We start from the raw sequence: 19,652 nt of genomic DNA, 5'->3' as shown, positions 1-19,652 counted from the left end.
GACAGTGCTGGGCTGCATTAACAGAGGGATAGAATCAAGATCATGTGAAGTATTAATACCACTTTACAATGCCTTAGTAAGGCCACACTTGGAATACTGCATCCAGTTTTGGTCACCATGATGTAAAAAAGATGTTGAGACTCTAGAAAGAGTACAGAGAAGAGCAACAAAGATGATTAGGGGACTGGAGGCCAAAGCATATAAGGAAAGGCTGCTGGAATTGGGTATGTCTAGTTTAATTAAGAGAAGGACGAGGGGGGATATGATAGCAGTATTCCAATATCTCAAGGGCTGCCACAAAGAAGAGGGAGTCAAGCTATTTTCCAAGGCACCTGAGGGCAGGGCAAGAAGCAATGGATGGAAACTAATCAAGGAGAGAAGCAACCTAGAACTGAGGAGAAACTCCTGACAGTTAGAACAATTAACCAGTGGAACAACCTGCCTCCAGAAGTGGTGAATGCTCCAACACTGGAAGTTTTTAAGAAGAGACTGGACAGCCATTTGTCTGAAATGGTATAGGGTTTCCTGCCTGAGCAGGAGGTTGGACTCAATGACCTCCAAGGTCCCTTCCAACTTTATTATTGTTATTGTTATTGTTAAATCCATACCTCTCTCGAAATTTATCTAACCAACTTGTATTTTTGAAGTCCACCTTAACTTTTCGATCTGCCAGGAGTAAGTTACATTCCAATCCATTTGGTTGCAAATCTTCTTTTACTGCTGTTACTTGCATCTGGGTACCATCTTCGAGTTGACTTAAACCCATCATATCAATCTTTTTATCCAAATTTTCAAGTTGGACTTGTAAGTTAAAAAGTTTTCAATTTTCCCAGCTTACCCAATGTCTTGATACATTGCCATCATTCTGACTATATTTTGATAAACTGTTAAACTATTGCAGATGTAACTTTTTTTTTGTAAAGGTTTTATTAATTTTTAAGAATTACAGTCTTTAGTGCTTAGTAAAAAACATGTTGTCTGGGTTCAAATATTTAACATTAACTTCTTCAATATAAATCTGTTCAATACTACACAATCCAGTATTTTTTCCATGATCCTCCTTTCTTCTCCATATTTTTTTCCATTTCCCCCTCATTACACAGTTACAGTTTTTGGTACTGTTAATGTATACAGAATTAAATATAAGCATATTTTACTGATATCATACAAATAACAATTGGGTGAACACAATATATATAAAATGGAGAAAAATCTGACCTAAATGAACAGAACTATTATTTTTAAATCTTCCTTCTTCTGAAACAATTTTGAGATATATTGTTCCCATCAAAAATAATTAAACATAATGTTTCTTCCAGTTTCTTAATTTCTCTTGGTTCATTATTAGTTTTCTTAATTCATGCTTATTACTTTTGTGGTGCTGGAGAAGAACCTTAGTTCTTACTGAAGACCTTACAGAGTAAACAAAGGTTGTATGGTATTAATAGAACCAATCATCTCATTAATATGCTATATATTTTATTTTATGGATTTGTTATTACTATTGACATAATTAAAAAATCAATTCCTTCCTGCTCAGTTGTATTTTAATATTAAGATAGAAACATCTGGATTTACAATGATAAGGGATAACAAAAAGCACAAAAAAATGAATAAATTAAAATAGCATATAGTAAATTTGATGGGCTTCAGTATGAATGATAAGCTAAAAAAAATTGAAAAGTTAAATTGAAAAAAACTAATTAAAATAAATTTAATAATAGAATATGGTAACACTCTGAAGCAAGGCTACTTCCAAAGAGGATAATGGAAGGGTAGTAGAAGGCATTGCTCTTGATTTACACCCCCCCCTTTTTTTTTTAGAAAATGTGCTTACAAGAAAAAAATGGGAAAGCAGTAGAAGAATACCAATGAGTTATTAAAAAACATGTTAAAAAGCAAGTATAAAGTAAAGCGTAATGTCAGGCATGCTAATTTTTGTAGATGTTAATGGAGAGATTTTAAAATAGTTACTTAGGAATTAAAGACATTGCATGTCAGGCATAACTGAAAATTCCCAGTTCAATTATAATAGAAAACAATCCTATCAGTTGGAAGCCAGGACAATTATAGAAAACGTACTGAATAAAGAAATAAACATGAAGTGTCAAAAAACCCAATATAAAATGGATAGCAAACATCTGAGAAAAAAAGGCAGGTATTAATGGCTTTTTGCAGGCCAGCAGAATCGGACTTGTTGTATATTATGGTATGGGATGATCACTCCAGAAAACAGGGGTAGCCACAGCAAAGGAACACTTCCTAGGTACCATGAGTACGCAATGTTTAAATGGGAGCATGCCATCAATATGGGAGCAGGTGGGACAGGCAGATGTGCCTGGGAGAAAGGTCCCATCTTTCTCTTTGCTTGATTTTTCTCAGATTCAAGTCTTCCCCTGCTGACTATCCTGTTTCTCTTTAGAACTTGACTAAGTCAGGAGGTAGTAATCTATGAAATTCTTATTCCTTCATCCTCTTTCAAGTGTAGTTTCATATGAAGGCAACATTAAATTTCAGAATGTGGGCTGAAATCAAAAATTTTTAGAGGTCATCATCATGCATGTCTAATGTTTGATCAATAAATTACATTTGAAATTTCATTAATAATACAGCAGTACTTAGCCCATTATAAAATATACAATTCTTCGCTCCAATATACTCCTAGTTTTCATCCCTTGTTTATGAATAGTTATTAGTGCACTTCTGTATGTTTATGAATTGGTTTAAGAGCATTACTTTACTAATTATGAACCTGTATGCAAAATAATACAGAAATAAGCTTTCTTGTTAATAAAAACCAAGCATTTAATAACAGGCTTGTTAATTTAATGTTTAAATTTTTTATGCTAGAAGTCATTATTTCCCAGGTCTGCACCTCCTAGGATGAATCATATTGTGAATTTATAATCCATATAAATCAGAACTGTGAGCTACCAGTCTATGACAATATGATTCTGCTCATTCTAATTCTGCCTCTGTTGAATCTTTATTAGAACTATTACTTGCAAATAATATATTTCTTAACAATGATCTTTACAAAGAAAAAGGAAAAGAAGATTTGGAGGTAAGAGTAGTAGTCTCATCATCACTTGTGATCATTTAAGATGTGTCATTGCATTGTTATGTTGTTCAGTTTTGGGTTCTCAGAATAGAGGAAAAAACGATGTTATGGCTTTATAGTAATATAAAAGTGTTTTGAATTAAGTCTGTTAAAAAATTAAATTAGGATAAGCAATTTGTTATTAACTTACTTTAGTGATGTTCCTTCACCTATTATCATTTACCATGACACTGGGATTGATAGAGACTAGAATCTAACAGTATCCAGAGAGCTAAATGTTAAACCCTTTCTTTGCTTTAGATCAGGACAGGGCAATCAGTGCTATAGACTATACATGTCCCAATTCACATTTTGGAATCTCTCAAGAATATGCAGTTGAAATCTAGCGCCCAAGCACAAAAAACAGTGATTTCATTTCCTATTGCTTTCCATCTGAAAAATAAAGAAGTCCTGCCTAAATTTTGCTGTATCTTAGCCTTATGCAACATAAGTATATCTTAAGCAGCAAAACACCTATACTCACTCCCCCTCCCCCAAAATAAGACCACTTTTCAAATTTTCTTACTATAAATTGGTTATCTGCCTTAGAAAGATCCTGGCAGCTCTTCTTTCTATTCTTAAGAAAGCCCTACACTTCTATTACTGAACCACTAGATCTAGCCAGAACTTCACTTAAACTAATTTCCACCCACACAGCTGCTTTGCTCTGCTCTCAGTCTCCCAAGGCCATTAGGAAATCATGCTATCCTAAAACTTGCTGATCCCACACTGTACCTTTACTGCACACCCAAAATAGATCTGCACTACATTGCTATTCGTATAGCTTTAACATGCAATATTTATGAGGTGTATTTAATTTTCCTTTGAACTTAAAAAAAAAATCCTTGAAACTATGGACTAGCCAGTAGTTGTTGGGCATAATAAACAATAGATAGCAGGAAAAGGGTAGGGATTTTATATCTCTTCATGGCCTTCTACTGATTATCAACAAACACACCTGAGATAACCAGAAAAGTACCCCAGGCTCTACCCTCCCAAAAAGGAAGGCGAGTGTTGGTAATAGAATATTCTATCCTCAAAGGAACAGAATCAGCCATCTGCAGACCAGACATACAAACCAGGGAGGAATGTTGTCTCCCTGGAGCAAAAATCAAAGATGTGGCCAAGAGCATAACCAAAATAACTAGGCCCACAGATTACTACCCTTTCCTCCTCCTTCACATTGGGACGAATGACACAATAAAGAACCTGAGTACAATATTGAGAGATTATAAGCAATTACTAGGCAATAAAGTTAAGGAGCTAGGAGCACAAGTAGTGTTCTCATCAGTACTTCCAACGAAAGGCCAACCCCCATTGAGAGAAAAAAGAATTCTAGAAATAAACCATTGGCTAAAGCAGTGATGGCGAACCTTTTAGAGACTGAGTGCCCAAACTGCAACCCAAAATCCACTTATGCATCGTCAAGTGTCGGGTGGGTGTGGCCCATTGGCTGGGTGTGGCCAATTGGGTGGGCATGGCCAATTGGGTGGGCATGGCTGCAGTGGTAACGGCAGACTGGGTGGGACTAAAAAGTTCAATCAATCAATTCCAACTTTGCAAGAACTTTTTTTTTCCCACGAGAAGTTGAAATTGACTGATTGAACCCCCTTTTTTTTTTTTGCACATGGCTGTGGAGGCCTAAAGCGAAAAGGTTTTATAAAACCCAGCTGAAGGCCTAGGACTGGGGCTACCATGCGCGTGCCCACAGAGAGGGCTCTGAGTGCCGCCTCTGGCACCCGTGCCATAGGTTCGCCACCACTGGGCTAAAGGATTGGTGACACCAAGAAAACTTTGGTTGTTCGATCATGGACTGCATTTCCTATGCAAAGGACTCTTGGCAAGGGATGGGCTGCACCTCACTAAAACTGGAGAAAATGTACTCAGAAAAAGACTGGCTCAACTCATCAGGAGGGCTTTAAACTAAAATTGAGGGGGAAGGATGACCAATTTTCAGAATCTCTAGAACGCAAAACCAATCGTAGATCCCAAGAAAACAAATCAAACAATGAGGTAGGGAGTGATGAGAAAAAAAGAAAAACTCCAGCAACAATCAGGAGATGCAGGAAACATACCCACGGACAGGCATAAAAGTCTTAAATGCTTATATACAAATGCTCAAAGTTTGGGAAACAAACAGGGTGAATTAGAACATAAGGCAGTTATGACATAGTTGGCATTACAGAAACCTGGTGGGACGAAACCCATGACTGGAATGGACAGATGGATGGATACAAATTGTTCAAAAGAAATAGATCTACAAAAAGAGGAGGGGGAGTTGTATTATATCTAAGAGAACATTCCATATCTACAGAAATGCATGTGATCAAAGATAAAACCCCTCCAGAATGTATATGGGTCAATATAAAAGGAAAAAAGTGACATTGTCATAGGTGTATATTACAGGCCACCCAACCAATCAGAAGAAATAGATGAACTCTTTGCCAGCCAGTTAACAAACATATGTAGGAAGATTATCACAGTAGTAATGGGAGATTTCAACTATCCAGACATCAACTGAGAGACAAACTGCAGTGAGTGGGAGATCAAACAGATTCTTAACCAACCTAGTCGACAACTTTATCATCCAAAAGGTAAAGGAGGGAACTAGAAATAAAGCTATACTGGAACTAATCCTCACTAATTGAGAAGAAGAGATAGAGGGAGTTGAAGTTGCCAGAACCTTGGATGAAACTGACCACATCATGCTGAAATTCAATATAATGCAAACACAAACAATAGAAAATAACCAACTAGGGTGTTAATACTTCAAAAGAACTGATTTTAACAAATTCAGAGAGAACCTAGGAAACATTCCATGGATGAAAATCCTAAAGGGGAAAACAACTCAAGAAGCATGGGAAACTCTGAAAAATATGATCATAAAAGTCCAGTTCAGCACAATACCACTGAAAAGAAAAACAAGAAATTCAAGAAGAAACCAGCATGGCTGCACAAAGCTCTCTCTGACAAACTGAAAGACAAAAAGGACAAGTACAAAAAATTGAAAGAGAGGCATATAACTAAGGCTGATTATCAGCTGAAAGCCAAAACATGCAAACATGAAGTCAGGAAAGCAAAGGTTCAGAATGAACGAAGACTTGCAACAGAAATCAAGGACAATAAAAAACATTAATATGTTTCTTTCAACATATTAATAACAAGAAAAAAGGCAAGGAAACGGTAGGTCCACTAAAGAGAGAAGATGGCAAGGAAGTAAGAGGCAGTAGGAAGAAAGCAGAGCTGCTTAACTCATTCTTTGCATCAGTCTTCACACAAAAAGAAGTTATAGCCCAGTGGTGGCGAACCTATGGCACGGGTGCCAGAGGCGGCACTTGGAGCCCTCTCTGTGGGCACACGTGCGGTTGCCCCAGCTTTGCCTCCCCCCGTGACCCCCTCCTCTCCAGCAGCCCCCCTGAAGGAGAGTCGCCCTCAAGCGTGGCCCACACAGAGCAGCGCAGCCAAAGACATGGCAGCCAGGCAGCGTAGACAAGACTCTGCCCTCACACCCCATCATGCAGTTGATGCTGCAGGGCACGGGCAGAGGGTTTGGCTGCCATAGCGTTGCTGGGCTGCCTGGGCGATCTGCAGTGGGCCCTGGAGGCAGTGAGTGGTCCTCTGGGCAGGCGGGGCAGGGGAGGGGGGGCAGAGCGGGGGCGGGGCAGGGGGGTGGAGCGGGGGCAGGGCCAGTTTTTGGGCACTCGGTCTCTAAAAGGTTCGCCATCACTGTTATAGCCCAACATACCCAAAAAAACTACTGCAAAAGACAAATGAGAAACAAAAATTAAAATAAGCAAAAAAATGGTAAGAGAACACCTATCCGACCTTGATGAATATAAATCACCAGGACCCAACAGATTACATCCCAGAGTTCTGAAGGAGCTGGCAGATGTTATCTCAGAACCATTGTACCATATCTTTCAAAACCCCTGGAGCACCGGGGAAGTACCTGAAGATTGGAAAAGGGCTGGTGTGGCTCCCATCTTCAAGAAAGGAAAAAAACAGATCCAGGAAACTACAGACCAATCAGACCAATACCTGGGAAGATCTTGAAAAAGATAATCAAAAAACAGCAAACAACTAGAAGCAAACAAAGTTATAACCAGTAGCCAGCACGGGTTTGTCAAAAACAAATTATGCTAAACCAATCTTATTTCATTCTTTGATAAATTGACTAAATTAGTAGACCAGCGAAATGCTGTGGACATAGTATACTTAGACTTCAGTAAGTCATTTGATAAAATAGACTACAACCTGCTGCTTAGTAAGCTAGAAAAAGATGGGATAGACGACAACACCATCAGATGGATCTGTAGCTGGCTGACAAACCATACTCAGCAAGTAGTCCTCAATGATACTACATCCACATGGAGAGAAGTAAGCAGTAGGGACCACAAGGCTTTGCCTCCGTATTAGGCAAAGTACTCTTCAATATCTTCATAAATGACTTAGATGAAGGAATAGAAGAGGAATTCATCAAATCTGCAGATGACACTAAACTGGCAGGAATAGCGAACACCAGAAGACAAGCTCAGGATCCAACAAGATCTTGACAAACTTGAACAATGGACCCTATCCAACAAAAAGAGTTTTAACATGGAGAAAAGCAAAGTTTTACATTTAGGCAGGAAAAATCAAAGGTTTAAGTACAGATTAGGTGAGACCTGGTTCAAAAACAGCAACTGTGAAAGGGACTTTGGAGTCCTAGTGGATGATCACTTCATTATGAGCCAGCAGTGTCTAGCAACAGCCAAAAAAACTAATACAATCCTGGTTGTATAAACAAAGGCATAGAATCAAGATCACACAAAGTACTAGTACCACTTTATAAAACCTTAGTAAGACCACACCTGGAATACAGCAACCAATTTTGGTCACCATACTATAAAAAAGATGTTAAAACCTTGGAAAAAGTTCAGAGAAGAGCAACTAAGATGATCCAAGGCCTGGAGACTAAAACATATGAAGAATGGCTGCAGGACTTGTGTTTGACTAGTCTAAAGAAAAGAAGAAACAGCGGCAACATGATAGCAATATTCCAGTATCTGAGGGGCTGCCACAAAAAAGAGGGTGTCAAACTATTCTCCAAAGCACCAGAAGGCAAGACAAGAAACAATGGTTGGAAACTGACCAAAGAGAGAAGCAACCTGGAATTAAGGAGAAATTTCCTAACAGTGAAGACAATTAACCAGTGCAACAGCTTGCCTTCAGAAATTGTGGGCTCTCCATCACTGGAGATTTTAAAGAAGAGACTAGACAGTCACTTGTCTGAAATGGTATAGGTTCTCCTGCTTGAGCATGGGGCTGGACTAGAAGACTTCCAAGGTCCCTTCTATCTCTATTCTATTCTAATGTTGATTCTATTCTAATGGATTTATACAACCAAGATACAGTCAGAGGTGCTGTTGAAGAGGTAGAATCTGGGGATCATGTAGGACCTATGAACTCTAATATCATAACGGGAGCATCAGCCTCTAGGAAAGAAATTCCCATCCATACAGATTGAATGGGGAGATTTCAGGGAAAACCAGTTAAACCAACTGAGCCACCAAATTACCGTCATAAAGCATGTAATTTCCAGCTGCTATCCAGTGCACATTAAAAAAACTCTCATTGCTTGCACATGTTGTCTTGAGGCAGGATATTGGAGATAATCACAGACAACCACTTCAATAATCATGTTAATCTATTATATTCTTCTTACAGAAGATCACTAAGACAAAGGTGGAGACATCTAGATGCTCAGGAAACAACAGGTGAGTCATTTTTATGTTGCAGCAAGAGGGTTTGTCAAATTTCCCTTTGTGTAATCTACTTCATTCATTCACACACACACAGGGGGGAAGGGGAGAGAGAGAGAGAGAGAGAAAGAGAGAGAGAGACAGAGAGAGAGAATTCAGCAATTGGACTTCATAAGTTAATGGAAGGCTAGGAATGTATACAGGCATGAAGAGGCAGATAAATTATTCCAGCATTCATCAAACTGCTGTTTTGAAATCTCTCACATTACATATTTTTCCAGATGTTATTTTGTGAAATGAAGTACCCATATGTGACCCAAATTCCAAATATACCTATAGTCCACAGTGATTCAAAACTACCAGTCTTAAAAAACATGTCTTCTCTGTGGCAATACCCATCCTCTGGAATGAGATTCCCCCCTGAGATCCACATGGTTCCTACTGGATGATCTGAATATTTATCAGTCCTGTTGCTTTGATGTTGAATTGCTACCTTGTAATTATTTTGTAGCAATTTTTGTACTTTGGAGGTTAATTTTTGTATTTTTTTTGTTTTTGTGTTATTGCTGTGAGCCCAGAGTGACTTGGCATCCACAGTAGTCCTCACTTAATGACCCTAATTGGAATTGGAATTTCCATCATTAAGCAAACCAAATGAAACATCACATGACCATGATGCTTAGTGATGGCAGTCCTGGTAGTTATTGTTGTGGTCATTAGCTAGGATCATACACTTCTCCTGCCTGCTGCACTCACCTCCACCTTAACTCTCTCCATTTGCCTATTTTCCCCACATCTCTGCCCTTTAGTCTGCCCTCCCCTGCCCTCCAACACCCTCTGCCCCTGCTGCTCCTGCCACCCCCAGTTGATCTTCTCTGTTTTCCTTCTCCTGCTACTGATGAGGCACTGACTGTAAGCAGTGGCAAAGGAGTGCAGAGCAGCCAAAGGACAGAGATTGGGGAAAACACAACAGGGGAAGTGGGGGAGAATTGAAGCACACACTGTAGTCATAAATGTGGCCAGGCTGAAAACCACCCAGATTTTGATGATGTGATCACAAGACCGCTACAATAGCTGTAACTTAAAAGTTACAGTTATTCAGCATTGTCGTAATTTTAAATGAATAAATAGTTGGTAAGTGAGGACTATCTGTAAATGGAATAAATGAATGAAAATATTATTATTTGATTACAGGTTTCAGTCCATTATATATAGTTGCTATAAAAAAGAGCTAAAATGCAATAACTGCAGTAACAAATGCAGTAACAATAACTGCCCTTTAGTTGCCCGGCAGCCTTAACAGTTTCTCATGAAGATCTAAAAGAAGTAAGCTCTCCAAGTTCGGAGTGGGGTATTTTCATGAGAAAATCTTCAGTAGACTTTCCCAGTTTGCTGCCCTCCAGATATTTTTTTTAATAACAGGTTTTTATTGATTTTCCAGTTTTACATTTAAGTATTTAGGAAGCAGCGTGGTGATTGGGTAGTCAATAGTACAATAACAAAATCTTTAGTACATATCTCAGGTTACATCATCAAAAAATTCCTTCTCTGTTTCCCTTAACATTTGCTATAGTATATTTAAGCTAGTAAATTTCTAATTATAACAAGCTCAGTTAAAACATTTATCAATATATTTTTGCTTATACATATCCATGTCCTGTGTTTAAATTTTATCTAATTTTTAATTTTTAATTACAGTATTCCAATTTAACCTTTAATATCCCTAGTATTTAAATTTCGGGTAACCCAAATTTCCTTTATTTCACTACATAAAAATTATAATATCTAAAATACACCTATTACTTACTTAAATATATTATTTTATTTCATAAACATTTTCTATTTCTTATCCTAGTTCATCACCACTTACTAATGGAGTATCCTTTATTGTCTCAAATCCATTGTCTGTGTTATCTGGGCTAAACAATAATTCGAAGCTATTTCCTAATAGTTAATTTTCATTTCCCTTATAAATCTAAATCCTCAATATTAGGCCAATTAATCCCTTATTTTTTTATCATTTTCCAACAATAGTTAAATCTAATAATCATATTTACCTTCATCTCAAAATCTCCTTTTAGCCCATTAGTTGAGACTTTAGGATCCTCTCTAATAAATCAAAAGATCCCATTTTTTAAAATCTAACCCTAGCTTTCTTTTTATGCCAATCAGGCTTCCATACCAATGCCTTTAGATCATCAGATAGATCTCCCTTCATTCTTGTACATGTTATTTGAATCAAAGGAGACCATCTAGTTATCAATTTTCCAGAGGAATTGGCCCATTTTTGGTCGTTATGTTATCACCCTGGTGGCCCATATCCCCATATTTGCTCTAGTATATTTGTCTTCAATTCAATCTGGTCTTCTTCCTCAGGTTTCTTCTGGTGTAAGTAGAAAGTCATGTCCAATTTTATGGTTGTTGTTTGGTTGTCTAGATTTTCAGTAGGCTGTACTTGTTGATCTTTAGCACCCTCCATCTTGGTATTACTTTCTTCCACTTCTGTTGTTTTTTGGGTTGTAGATTCTTTAGTTGCAATCAGGGTTTGGTTGTCTAGATTTTCAGTACATTGTACTTGTTGTTCTTTAAAATCCTCTGTCTTGGTATTAATTTCTTCTGCTTCTATTGTTTTTTTAATTGTAAGTTCTTTGGCTGCAATCAGGGTTTTGCTTTGTAGGTTTAAGCTGGCGCCTTTGTCTTTCAGTCTAGCTTTAATTATCTCAGTAGCTTCAATAATTTTTTTAAGTATAAGTTTGTAATTAGCCGAAATTTGTTGCTGGTCTTCCTCCACTTCTGATATGGTTATAGATGTCTTTTAGTGAAGGCTATTTATTAAGCGAGAGTCAGTGGGTGTTCACTTCCACAGTTCTAAAATGAATTTCACCGCCCAGCTGTTCTCTCAGCTTTTAATCTCTTTTAGATAATACCAAGGACAGATCTGGGTTATGAGCAGGTCTTTTTGTCAAGAATATTCACTTGCTGTACCTACTTTTTACAAGTAGATAGAGTAGCAAATCCCTGTGAAAGTAGGAACTTTTTGGGTCCCTGAATATCAAATAGATGCAAATCCAATTATTTAGTTCTTTTCAAGGCTTTATTTCCTGGAGGTAGACAGATGCCGCCATTTTAGAGGATGGGAGGAAAACGTTCCCTTCCCTCTCTTCTCACAGGGGAAAGCAATTAAGAAGCTTTTTACAAGAAGATACTTGGGGTACAAAGAAGGTAGGATCTCACCCAATTCCTCCGTGGTGCTTTTGAAGTACTTGTTAGTAATTTTGGCCTCGGCTGGTAGCGGCTTAGTGGGCGATCTTTTCCCCATCAGTTCAAAGAGTTGCCCGGGATCAAACAGGAGGGCTGCCGCCCTTCCACGATTGCTCAAGAGACCTCTTCATGCTTGTCACCCTCGACTTCTGACCCTTTTCAGGGTCCCCCGGCAGGAGAAAACTGGACGGCGGAGGGAGCAATCGCCCCACACGTCCGCCAGCGTCATGATCGCAAACTGGAAGCCCTGACCTCCAGATGTTTTGAAGGACAGTTCTTATTATTATATTATCTGCTAATTAAAAAAATGAAGAAATCCAGGATTGCAATGGTCAAGCATCAATAGGCATACGACGACCAAGCCGCTTCTCTTCATGATTGATTTAAAGGACCACCCATCTCTCCATGTGTTAACACAAGCCAATGAAAATACAAATTCAGTTCTCTAAAGCCTCAAGTCTATTCTGATTCTAGCAAATTTAGCCAAGTTGTGCTTACGAGCATGCTAATAACAACAGGGGAAAGAGTGACAAGGAGAGGCATTATCACTCCTCCCTTCTGCTGCCGGTAGTATCTGCTGGAGAAACATACACAGAACAGAATATTATAACTAAGAAGAGCTGGGCTGTTCCAGTTTTCCCTGATGCTGATTTGTGCTATTTTATTTTTGCATGATTTCAGCTTTTTACTTGTTCATTTTAAAGCAAATTTATTTTCCTTCTTTTTCTTACCCTTGACCACATTTTATTTCTAGAGACTTTGGCCTGAAGAACAAAATTATCCAGATGCTAAAGAAAGCCAGTGAATTTGACAAAAGAATCCATATACATTTTCAAGCATTTTCCCCCCCCTCATTCCTCAACTCTATTTTTTTATTGCTTTGTAAAACCATCCTTTTTCTTTAATTTTTTTTTTAATTATTATTAATTTTCTAATTTTACATTTAGGTATTTAAAAAGCAAAGTGGTGACTGGGTTAATCAATAGTTTGATAACAAAATCTTTAGTACCAATCTCAAGTTGCAACATCAAATATTTATTTTCTTTTTCCCTTAACATTTACTGTCTAGTATTCAAGCTAGTACAATTCTTATTATATCAACTCAATAAAAACATCATTATTACATTTATCCATAATTTTTTAGCCTATACATATCTTAATTACATTCAATCTTCATAGACAATCCTTATCCTGTTATTAATTTTTGCCCAATTTTTAATTTCTCATCAATATTCCAATTTAAACTTTGATATTTATAATTTTCAAGCCTTAGGTAACCAACATTTTTCTTATCTCAATTAATGACAAAATCTAATATCCAAAATATACATTTTATCTATTTGAATATAATTTTGTTCTATTTACTAAAAGTTATCTATTTCCCACCATATTAAATCGTCTACTTAATAATACAATATCTCCTTTAATAAATCAAAACCATTATATATATTACCTGGGTTAATAAATCAAATATTCATAATAATTAATTTTCTTTTTCCTTTTAGGTCTAATTTTTAAATATTAAACAGATAGAGTTCTTATTTTCAACTAATTTCCAAGTAGTTTAAATCTAATGATCAGAATTTCCCTTATCTCAACTTCTCCCTTTAATCTTCTAATTAATAATGTGAAATCCCCTTTAATCAGTCAAAACCCCAATTTTCTTCAACCTTATTCTGGCTTTCTTCTTTTGCCAACTAGGCTTTCTTATCAGTGCTTTTAGATCGTCAAATAGATCTCCCTCTATTATTATATATGTTATTTGAAATAAAGGAGACCATTTAATTGCCATTTTTTTGGAAGGACTAGCCCATTTGTAGATGTTAGTTGTCTCCCTATTATTCCAATTCCCCATGCTTGGCCTGATATGTTTGTCTTCCATTCAATCTGTTCTTCTTTTTCAAATTTCTTCTGGTTTATATAGAAAGTCATTTCCATTTTCAGTGTTGTCACTTCCTTTTCTGGATTTTCCATCAGCTGCATTTTTTGGCCAATTGAGTTCTCTGTCTTAATATTTGAATGTCCCACTTCTTCTGTTATCTTCTGCATTGTAGGTTCTTTAGCTGTAGTCAAAGTTTGGGTTTGTGTATTTAAGCTGGCGTCTTGATCTTTTATGTTAAGTCTTATTTTATCACAAGCTAAAACCATCCTTTTTCTGTGTTTTGTTCTGGATAGATGAGGGAAGGCGAGAGTAACATAGCTTGGGAGAAGCAATGGAGTTTATACTCAGTACAGATAAATATGCTAAATTTAAAAGGCAGGTCGATCTTGGTTTTCTGAATTCCTTCTAGTCCCTTTATCAATGGTTATAGAACAGGTGTCAAACTGCCGGCCCGCAGGCCAGATGCATCATTTGGAAGCCGCGCCCACCCCATTGCCGGCAATGGCAAAACTGTTCCGATATGTTGCGTGACGTCACGTGACGTCGCAAGTTTGACCTGTCTGCTATAGAAAGTAGCTCTGTTTTGTTCTGTGTAGCTACAAATGCAAAATGTTGCACTTTGTGTGTGCGTGTGTATGTGTGTGCGCGCATGTGCACTCCTAGGTAGTAATCAGGATTGGTCCATATTTATTTATGTGTGGTCTCTCTCTCTCTATTCCTGTTCTGCCCTCATGTTGTGTCTGTTATTTAGCTGTATACATATATAGTGGGAAGCATTGGGTAGACTGCTACATTATCATCATCATCATTATCATGATTTACATTCATTCAAAAACTCAATACAAGAAACATAGTGCTCATTTCACACATACTCTCTTCCACAACAATCCCATGTGGTAAGCTGGGCTGAGAGAAAGACTAGGTCAATAGCTGTTGTCATTTAGGATGCACTGAAACCTTGGCCTCCCCACTGCTCATCAAACACTGTCCACTGTTTCTATTAGGGAATTCCATGATCAGAAGGATTCCCAGTGGAAGCTAGGCTTAGATTGTGGCAATCAGCAATACAGCAGCCCATGCCTCTTCATAATCTTGCAGTGGGCTTTTTCTTTACAGCTGCTGCCTGGATCTGCCCCAAATTTGAACTTAGTCTTTTTTCTATCTGCACATTTAAACTTAGTCTTTTTTTTCTGTGAATGGGTAGCAATAGCACTTAGCACTTAGACCACGGGTTGGCAACCCATGGCTCTGGAGCCACATGCGGCTCTTTGAGCCTTCTCCTGCGGCTCCCAGCCTCCTCTGCCATTTGCAGAGAGAGAGACAGAGATGGAGAGAGGCACTTGCGCTTCTCTCTCTCTCTCTCTCTCTCTCTCTCTCTCTCTCTCTCTCTCTCTCTCTCTCTCTCTCTGTGTGTGTGTGTGTGTGTGTGTATGTGTATGTGTGTGCAAAAAAAGAGAGTGGCCTCATGTTATTCTCCGACAAGCTTATTGGGCCGAGCTCCTGCCTTGGCTGCGTCTCTGCAGGAAGCAGGAAGGGCAGGAGAGAGCTAGCTCAATAAGAATGTGTGTCAGCCTGTTGGAGAACAGCTTGAAGCCAGCTTGCCAGGTGAACAGATTGGAGAGAGGGAGAGAGAGGGGGGAGAGAAAGAGAGAGGGAGAGAGGGAGAGGGAGAGAAAGAGAGGGAGAGAGAAAGAGAGGGAGAAAAAGAGAGAGAAAGAGGGAGAGAAAGAGGGAGAGGGAGAGAAAGAGAGGGAGAGAGAGAAAAAGAGAGAGAGAAAGAGAAGAGGAAAGAGAGAAAGGGAGAGAGAGAGGAGAGTGAGAGAAAGAAAGAGAGAGAGAGGGAGAGGAAAGAGAGGGAGAGGAAAGAGAGAGAGAGAGGAAAGAGAGAGAGAGGAAGGAGAAAGAGAAAGAGAGGGAGAGGAAAGAGAGAGAAAGAACTCATGCAGAGCAGCCTCTATTTCTTTTTAATTAAACTCTTCAATCAAGCTTCCCACCTTACACAAGTTTTGCAGCTCCCAGTGTTTTCTTTTCTCTGGGAAATAGGTCCAAGTGGCTCTTTGAGTGTTTAAGATTGCAGACCCCTGACTTAGACCTATATACTACTTCATATTGTTTTTCAGCACTCTCTGTTGCCCCCAACAATTTGGGTCCTCATTTTTCTGATCTCAGAAGGATGGAAGGCTGAGTCAACCTTGAACCGATGACAATAGAACTCCTCCTGGCAATACTGCATTCTAACCATAGATCCACCACGGCTGCTGACCAAGTAATCCGAAAGAAGAAAACTGACTACAGTTGTGGCTATAATCACATCTGGGGCAAAAGACTGAGAGCAGCATACATTTTGCACACTGTGCTATTAAATGCTGGGCTGAGGAGGGATCAGGGATGAATGGCATCAAGGGTTTGTTGAAGGAAAAAATTGTTTAAGGAAAAGTCTTCATCATGGTTCAGTCCAAGCAGGGAATAAACACATGGCGACTGCTTTAGAAAGAAGGTTGCAGTTTATTGGAGAGCTAGACAGAAAGATGGCTCTGGAAGAAAAAGAGAGAGCACATGCAGGGAGTGGATTTTTATACCCTCTGGGGCTCTTGAGGTTGTTTCCTGTTCCTGTTTGAGGCTTTGTATTTCCTATGTCATGTATTTTGACTTGTGTCCCTTTGGCATCTATAGGTTAATCCTATTGTGTCCTGTCTTAGAATTTGGGGGGGTAGGGTATGTAGATTTTAGGTATCTTTGTCTTCTTAATCTTCTAGCTGAGGGCCCCCAACCTTCCTGGATTATTTACATTTGCATTTCTACAGAGCTGGTTTCTACTTGGAGGAGGAAGACTTGGGGCTATTAAGAAAACTGGGCATGCTTTTCTGCCTCTAAGATCCTTTGAGGAAATATATTTTTCTGCCCTTTTAATATTTCCTTCTCTGGGGGGCTGACTTCCAACAGGTTGTATGGAGGTTGTTGTGGTAGGAAAAACGAATTTAAAACTGAAGTGGAAGCTCTACGGTAGAAAAAATCGGTGAGTGGAAACGGTCTTTGGGGTGGCAGAGAGGATGTTCCATACATCAAAGATGAAGCAAGGGGTAAGAATTATCTTCCCGATGAAAAGCCCCGCGCCAGACGCTTCATTTGGGGTGTGTGTGTGTGCAAGGAGATCCTATAGTGACGAAATCAGGGAAACTCCTTCATAATGCTAGGCAGCGAGAGGGGAATCCTGGGCGGCGACTGAGAGAGGGAGCGAACTGCTGCCTGGACGGTGATCCAGTGGAATTAGCGATTCAGAGGAGCTGCCCATTGGCTGCTAAGAGCGAAGTGGGCGGGGTCGCCCTGGCTGAGAGTTGAATCCAAAGGGAAGGAAAACTGGGAACTATTGCCGCTGCCGCCGCTGTTTTTGACGCTCTATGCTCTTCGCCCCCACGCGCGCATTCGCCTCGTATCTCAACAGCGACCGCCTCGCCTCCACCCTCTCTCCGCCACTCCCTTTTCTCGCAGCCAGCCTCTCTCGCGCTTCCTAAATGGAAACCGACAGCCGTCGCCGTAGCAGCGCCATGCAATCTCGTTCCCCTCCTCGGGCATTCCTCTAAGCCCGTGCCATGCTGCTGCCCTTTCTCCCGGCACTGTTGGCCGTTTTAGCGCCATCCTTTCCCTGCCGAGGCTGGTCTCCCTCGGCTTCTTCAGAATCCGGACGAAAGGAGCCGTCAGGACTCACCCTGCCGCCTCTCAACTCCTCTTCCTCTCCCAAGTCCTTTGTAAATGGGGCCGCGTTTCCGACCGAGATCGAGGAAGGGCGAGGAGAGGCCACCAAGGCGGCGGCGGCGGCGGCTGTAGCTACCCCTTTACCTGGGTCACCTCGCTCCGCGCCCCAGCAGCAGCAGCCCCGCGAGGAGCCGGCATGCAACATCAGCGTGCAGAGACAGATGCTAAGCTCATTGCTGGTGCGTTGGAGCCCGCTGGGCTTCCAGTGTGACCTCGTGCTCTTTTCCACGAGTGGCCCCGGCGGGCGCGCCTTTTTCTCGGCCGCCTTTCACCGCGTCGGGCCGCCGTTGCTCATTGAGCATATCGGACTGGCAGCTGGTGGCGTCCAGCAAGACCTCCGCCTATGCGTGGGCTGCAGCTGGGCGCGAGGTAGGCGCATCGGCCGCCTTCGTCCGGGCGCCTCCAACCCAGCCGCGTCGTCTCCTCCTTCGGCTGCCCTCTACTCCTGGTCCACTCCGGACCACGGACAGCCTTGGCAGCAAGGGGAGCGCCTCCACTTCTGCTGTCTGGATTTCAGCTTGGAGGATCTCAAGGGGGATCCCGGCTGGAGGATGAACCGCAAGCCCATCGAGTCCACCCTGGTGGCCTGTTTCATGACTCTGGTCATCATTGTGTGGAGCGTGGCCGCCCTCATCTGGCCGGTGCCCATCATCGCCGGCTTTTTGCCCAACGGCATGGAGCAGCGGAGGAGTGCCCCCATCTCGACAACATCTGGAACAGCTGCAGCAAAATGACCGCCTTCCTCCTGCATCTGGTCCGATGTGACCCGGGTTGTATCGTTGTGGGGCTCTGGATTGGGAATGTTGCTATAAGTTGATTTTTTTTAATGTTAAAAGGAATCTATTTTGTAAAATTTTACGTTAAACCCATCTTCTTAATGTTGGATATAGAAGGCTGGAGTTAGGAAGAAATCTTCAAACTGGATTGATTTCTTGCCAGTAATTCTTTTGGAAAGCAACCTATACCTGCTTCTAGTTAGTTTAGGTATGAGAGTTTATAGGTACATTTATAATGTGCTCAAATTCATATCTGATAAAATGACCAGAACCTAATGTATTCACTTTATATATTTAAAAAGAAACTCTTCTAAGTCAATATTTTAGTAGCAATGCACACAGAAGTCCAGTGCACTTTGCAGTAGTTGTAAGTTATTTGTATATGAATACAATTTGTCTTTGCAAATGTAAATTTACTAAAAAAAACCTTTTTGACAGGACTTAAATTTGCTAACACAATATTTGGTGGGTCTGAATTTTAGGCTCTCTCTCTCTCTCTCTCTCTCTCTCTCTCTGTGTGTGTGTGTGTGTGTGTGATTGGTTCTTATTAGAGATACTGTGTGATTTCTTGTGTAAATCTGTTCAAACTTTAATATAGATTTTCTTTGCTGAAGTGTCCAGACTTTGCATGGTATTTTTCTATCAAAGTGATTTTGCAAGTACAAATCAAATAGAGGAAGAAACAGAGCATTAGGGCCTCCCTTTATCCTCAACTTTCAATATAAAACACACTGTGGAATGATGGATAATCATTCTTTTATTTTTCTGATTTGGTAAGTCAAAAGTTGAAAAGATTGATAAAACTGCCTTCTCCAACTTAAATATGGCAAAGAATTCAACAGTTGCAGCATATCTAGGGGATGTTACATTGATAAGGCTGTCTAATTTCTGGTGTGATCTCTTGTTTTATCTCCCTTTTCCTAGTAACAAGAAAATTACCATTAATAGGTTGCAGATACAGAGTACATTGTATGCAGAATCCTTGGTTGTATGTAATTTATAATAAGCATATTTAGCCTAAAGCCCCCTACCCCACTTATTAAAAACCTCTTTGAGATAATTGCCAACTAAATGTACATTCAAGTAAGATTCTTCTAATTCAGAATGTCGATTCTAAGTTAAATTTGAAAAAATAGGGT

At 39.9% G+C, this 19,652-nt stretch overlaps 2 protein-coding genes across 2 annotated transcripts in view; both read left to right on the top strand.

The window, feature by feature from the left end:
• Window positions 1-8,825, top strand: part of LOC107293755 — a 59,524-nt gene extending 50,699 nt beyond the window's left edge. The window contains exon 9 of the mRNA XM_015822934.1: window positions 8,807-8,825. The gene's annotated coding sequence lies outside the window, so the exon portion shown is untranslated. The remainder of the gene's footprint in view (window positions 1-8,806) is intronic.
• Window positions 8,826-17,574: 8,749 nt separating this feature from the next.
• Window positions 17,575-18,471, top strand: TMEM158 (transmembrane protein 158). The gene is made up of 2 exons (XM_029285456.1): window positions 17,575-18,168; window positions 18,208-18,471. Exons 1-2 carry the CDS (start codon window positions 17,575-17,577, stop codon window positions 18,469-18,471), a joined length of 858 nt encoding a protein of 285 aa, XP_029141289.1.
• Window positions 18,472-19,652: the final 1,181 nt, after the last annotated feature.

This window comes from Protobothrops mucrosquamatus, unplaced genomic scaffold (genome assembly GCF_001527695.2).
Source record: "Protobothrops mucrosquamatus isolate PMUCROS unplaced genomic scaffold, P.Mucros_1.0 scaffold_177, whole genome shotgun sequence".
Lineage (NCBI taxonomy): Eukaryota > Metazoa > Chordata > Lepidosauria > Squamata > Viperidae > Protobothrops > Protobothrops mucrosquamatus.
This window is presented reverse-complemented; position numbering and strand designations above follow the sequence as displayed.

What these genes read in the sequence shown, in the direction of transcription:
- TMEM158 (XM_029285456.1), top strand. Translation starts at nt 17,575, where the DNA reads ATGCTGCTGCCCTTTCTCCCGGCACTGTTGGCCGTTTTAGCGCCATCC. An exon ending in CCGCGTCGTCTCCTCCTTCG is followed by an intron (nt 18,169 to 18,207) that starts GCTGCCCTCTAC and finishes GACCACGGACAG; the next exon opens with CCTTGGCAGCAAGGGGAGCG.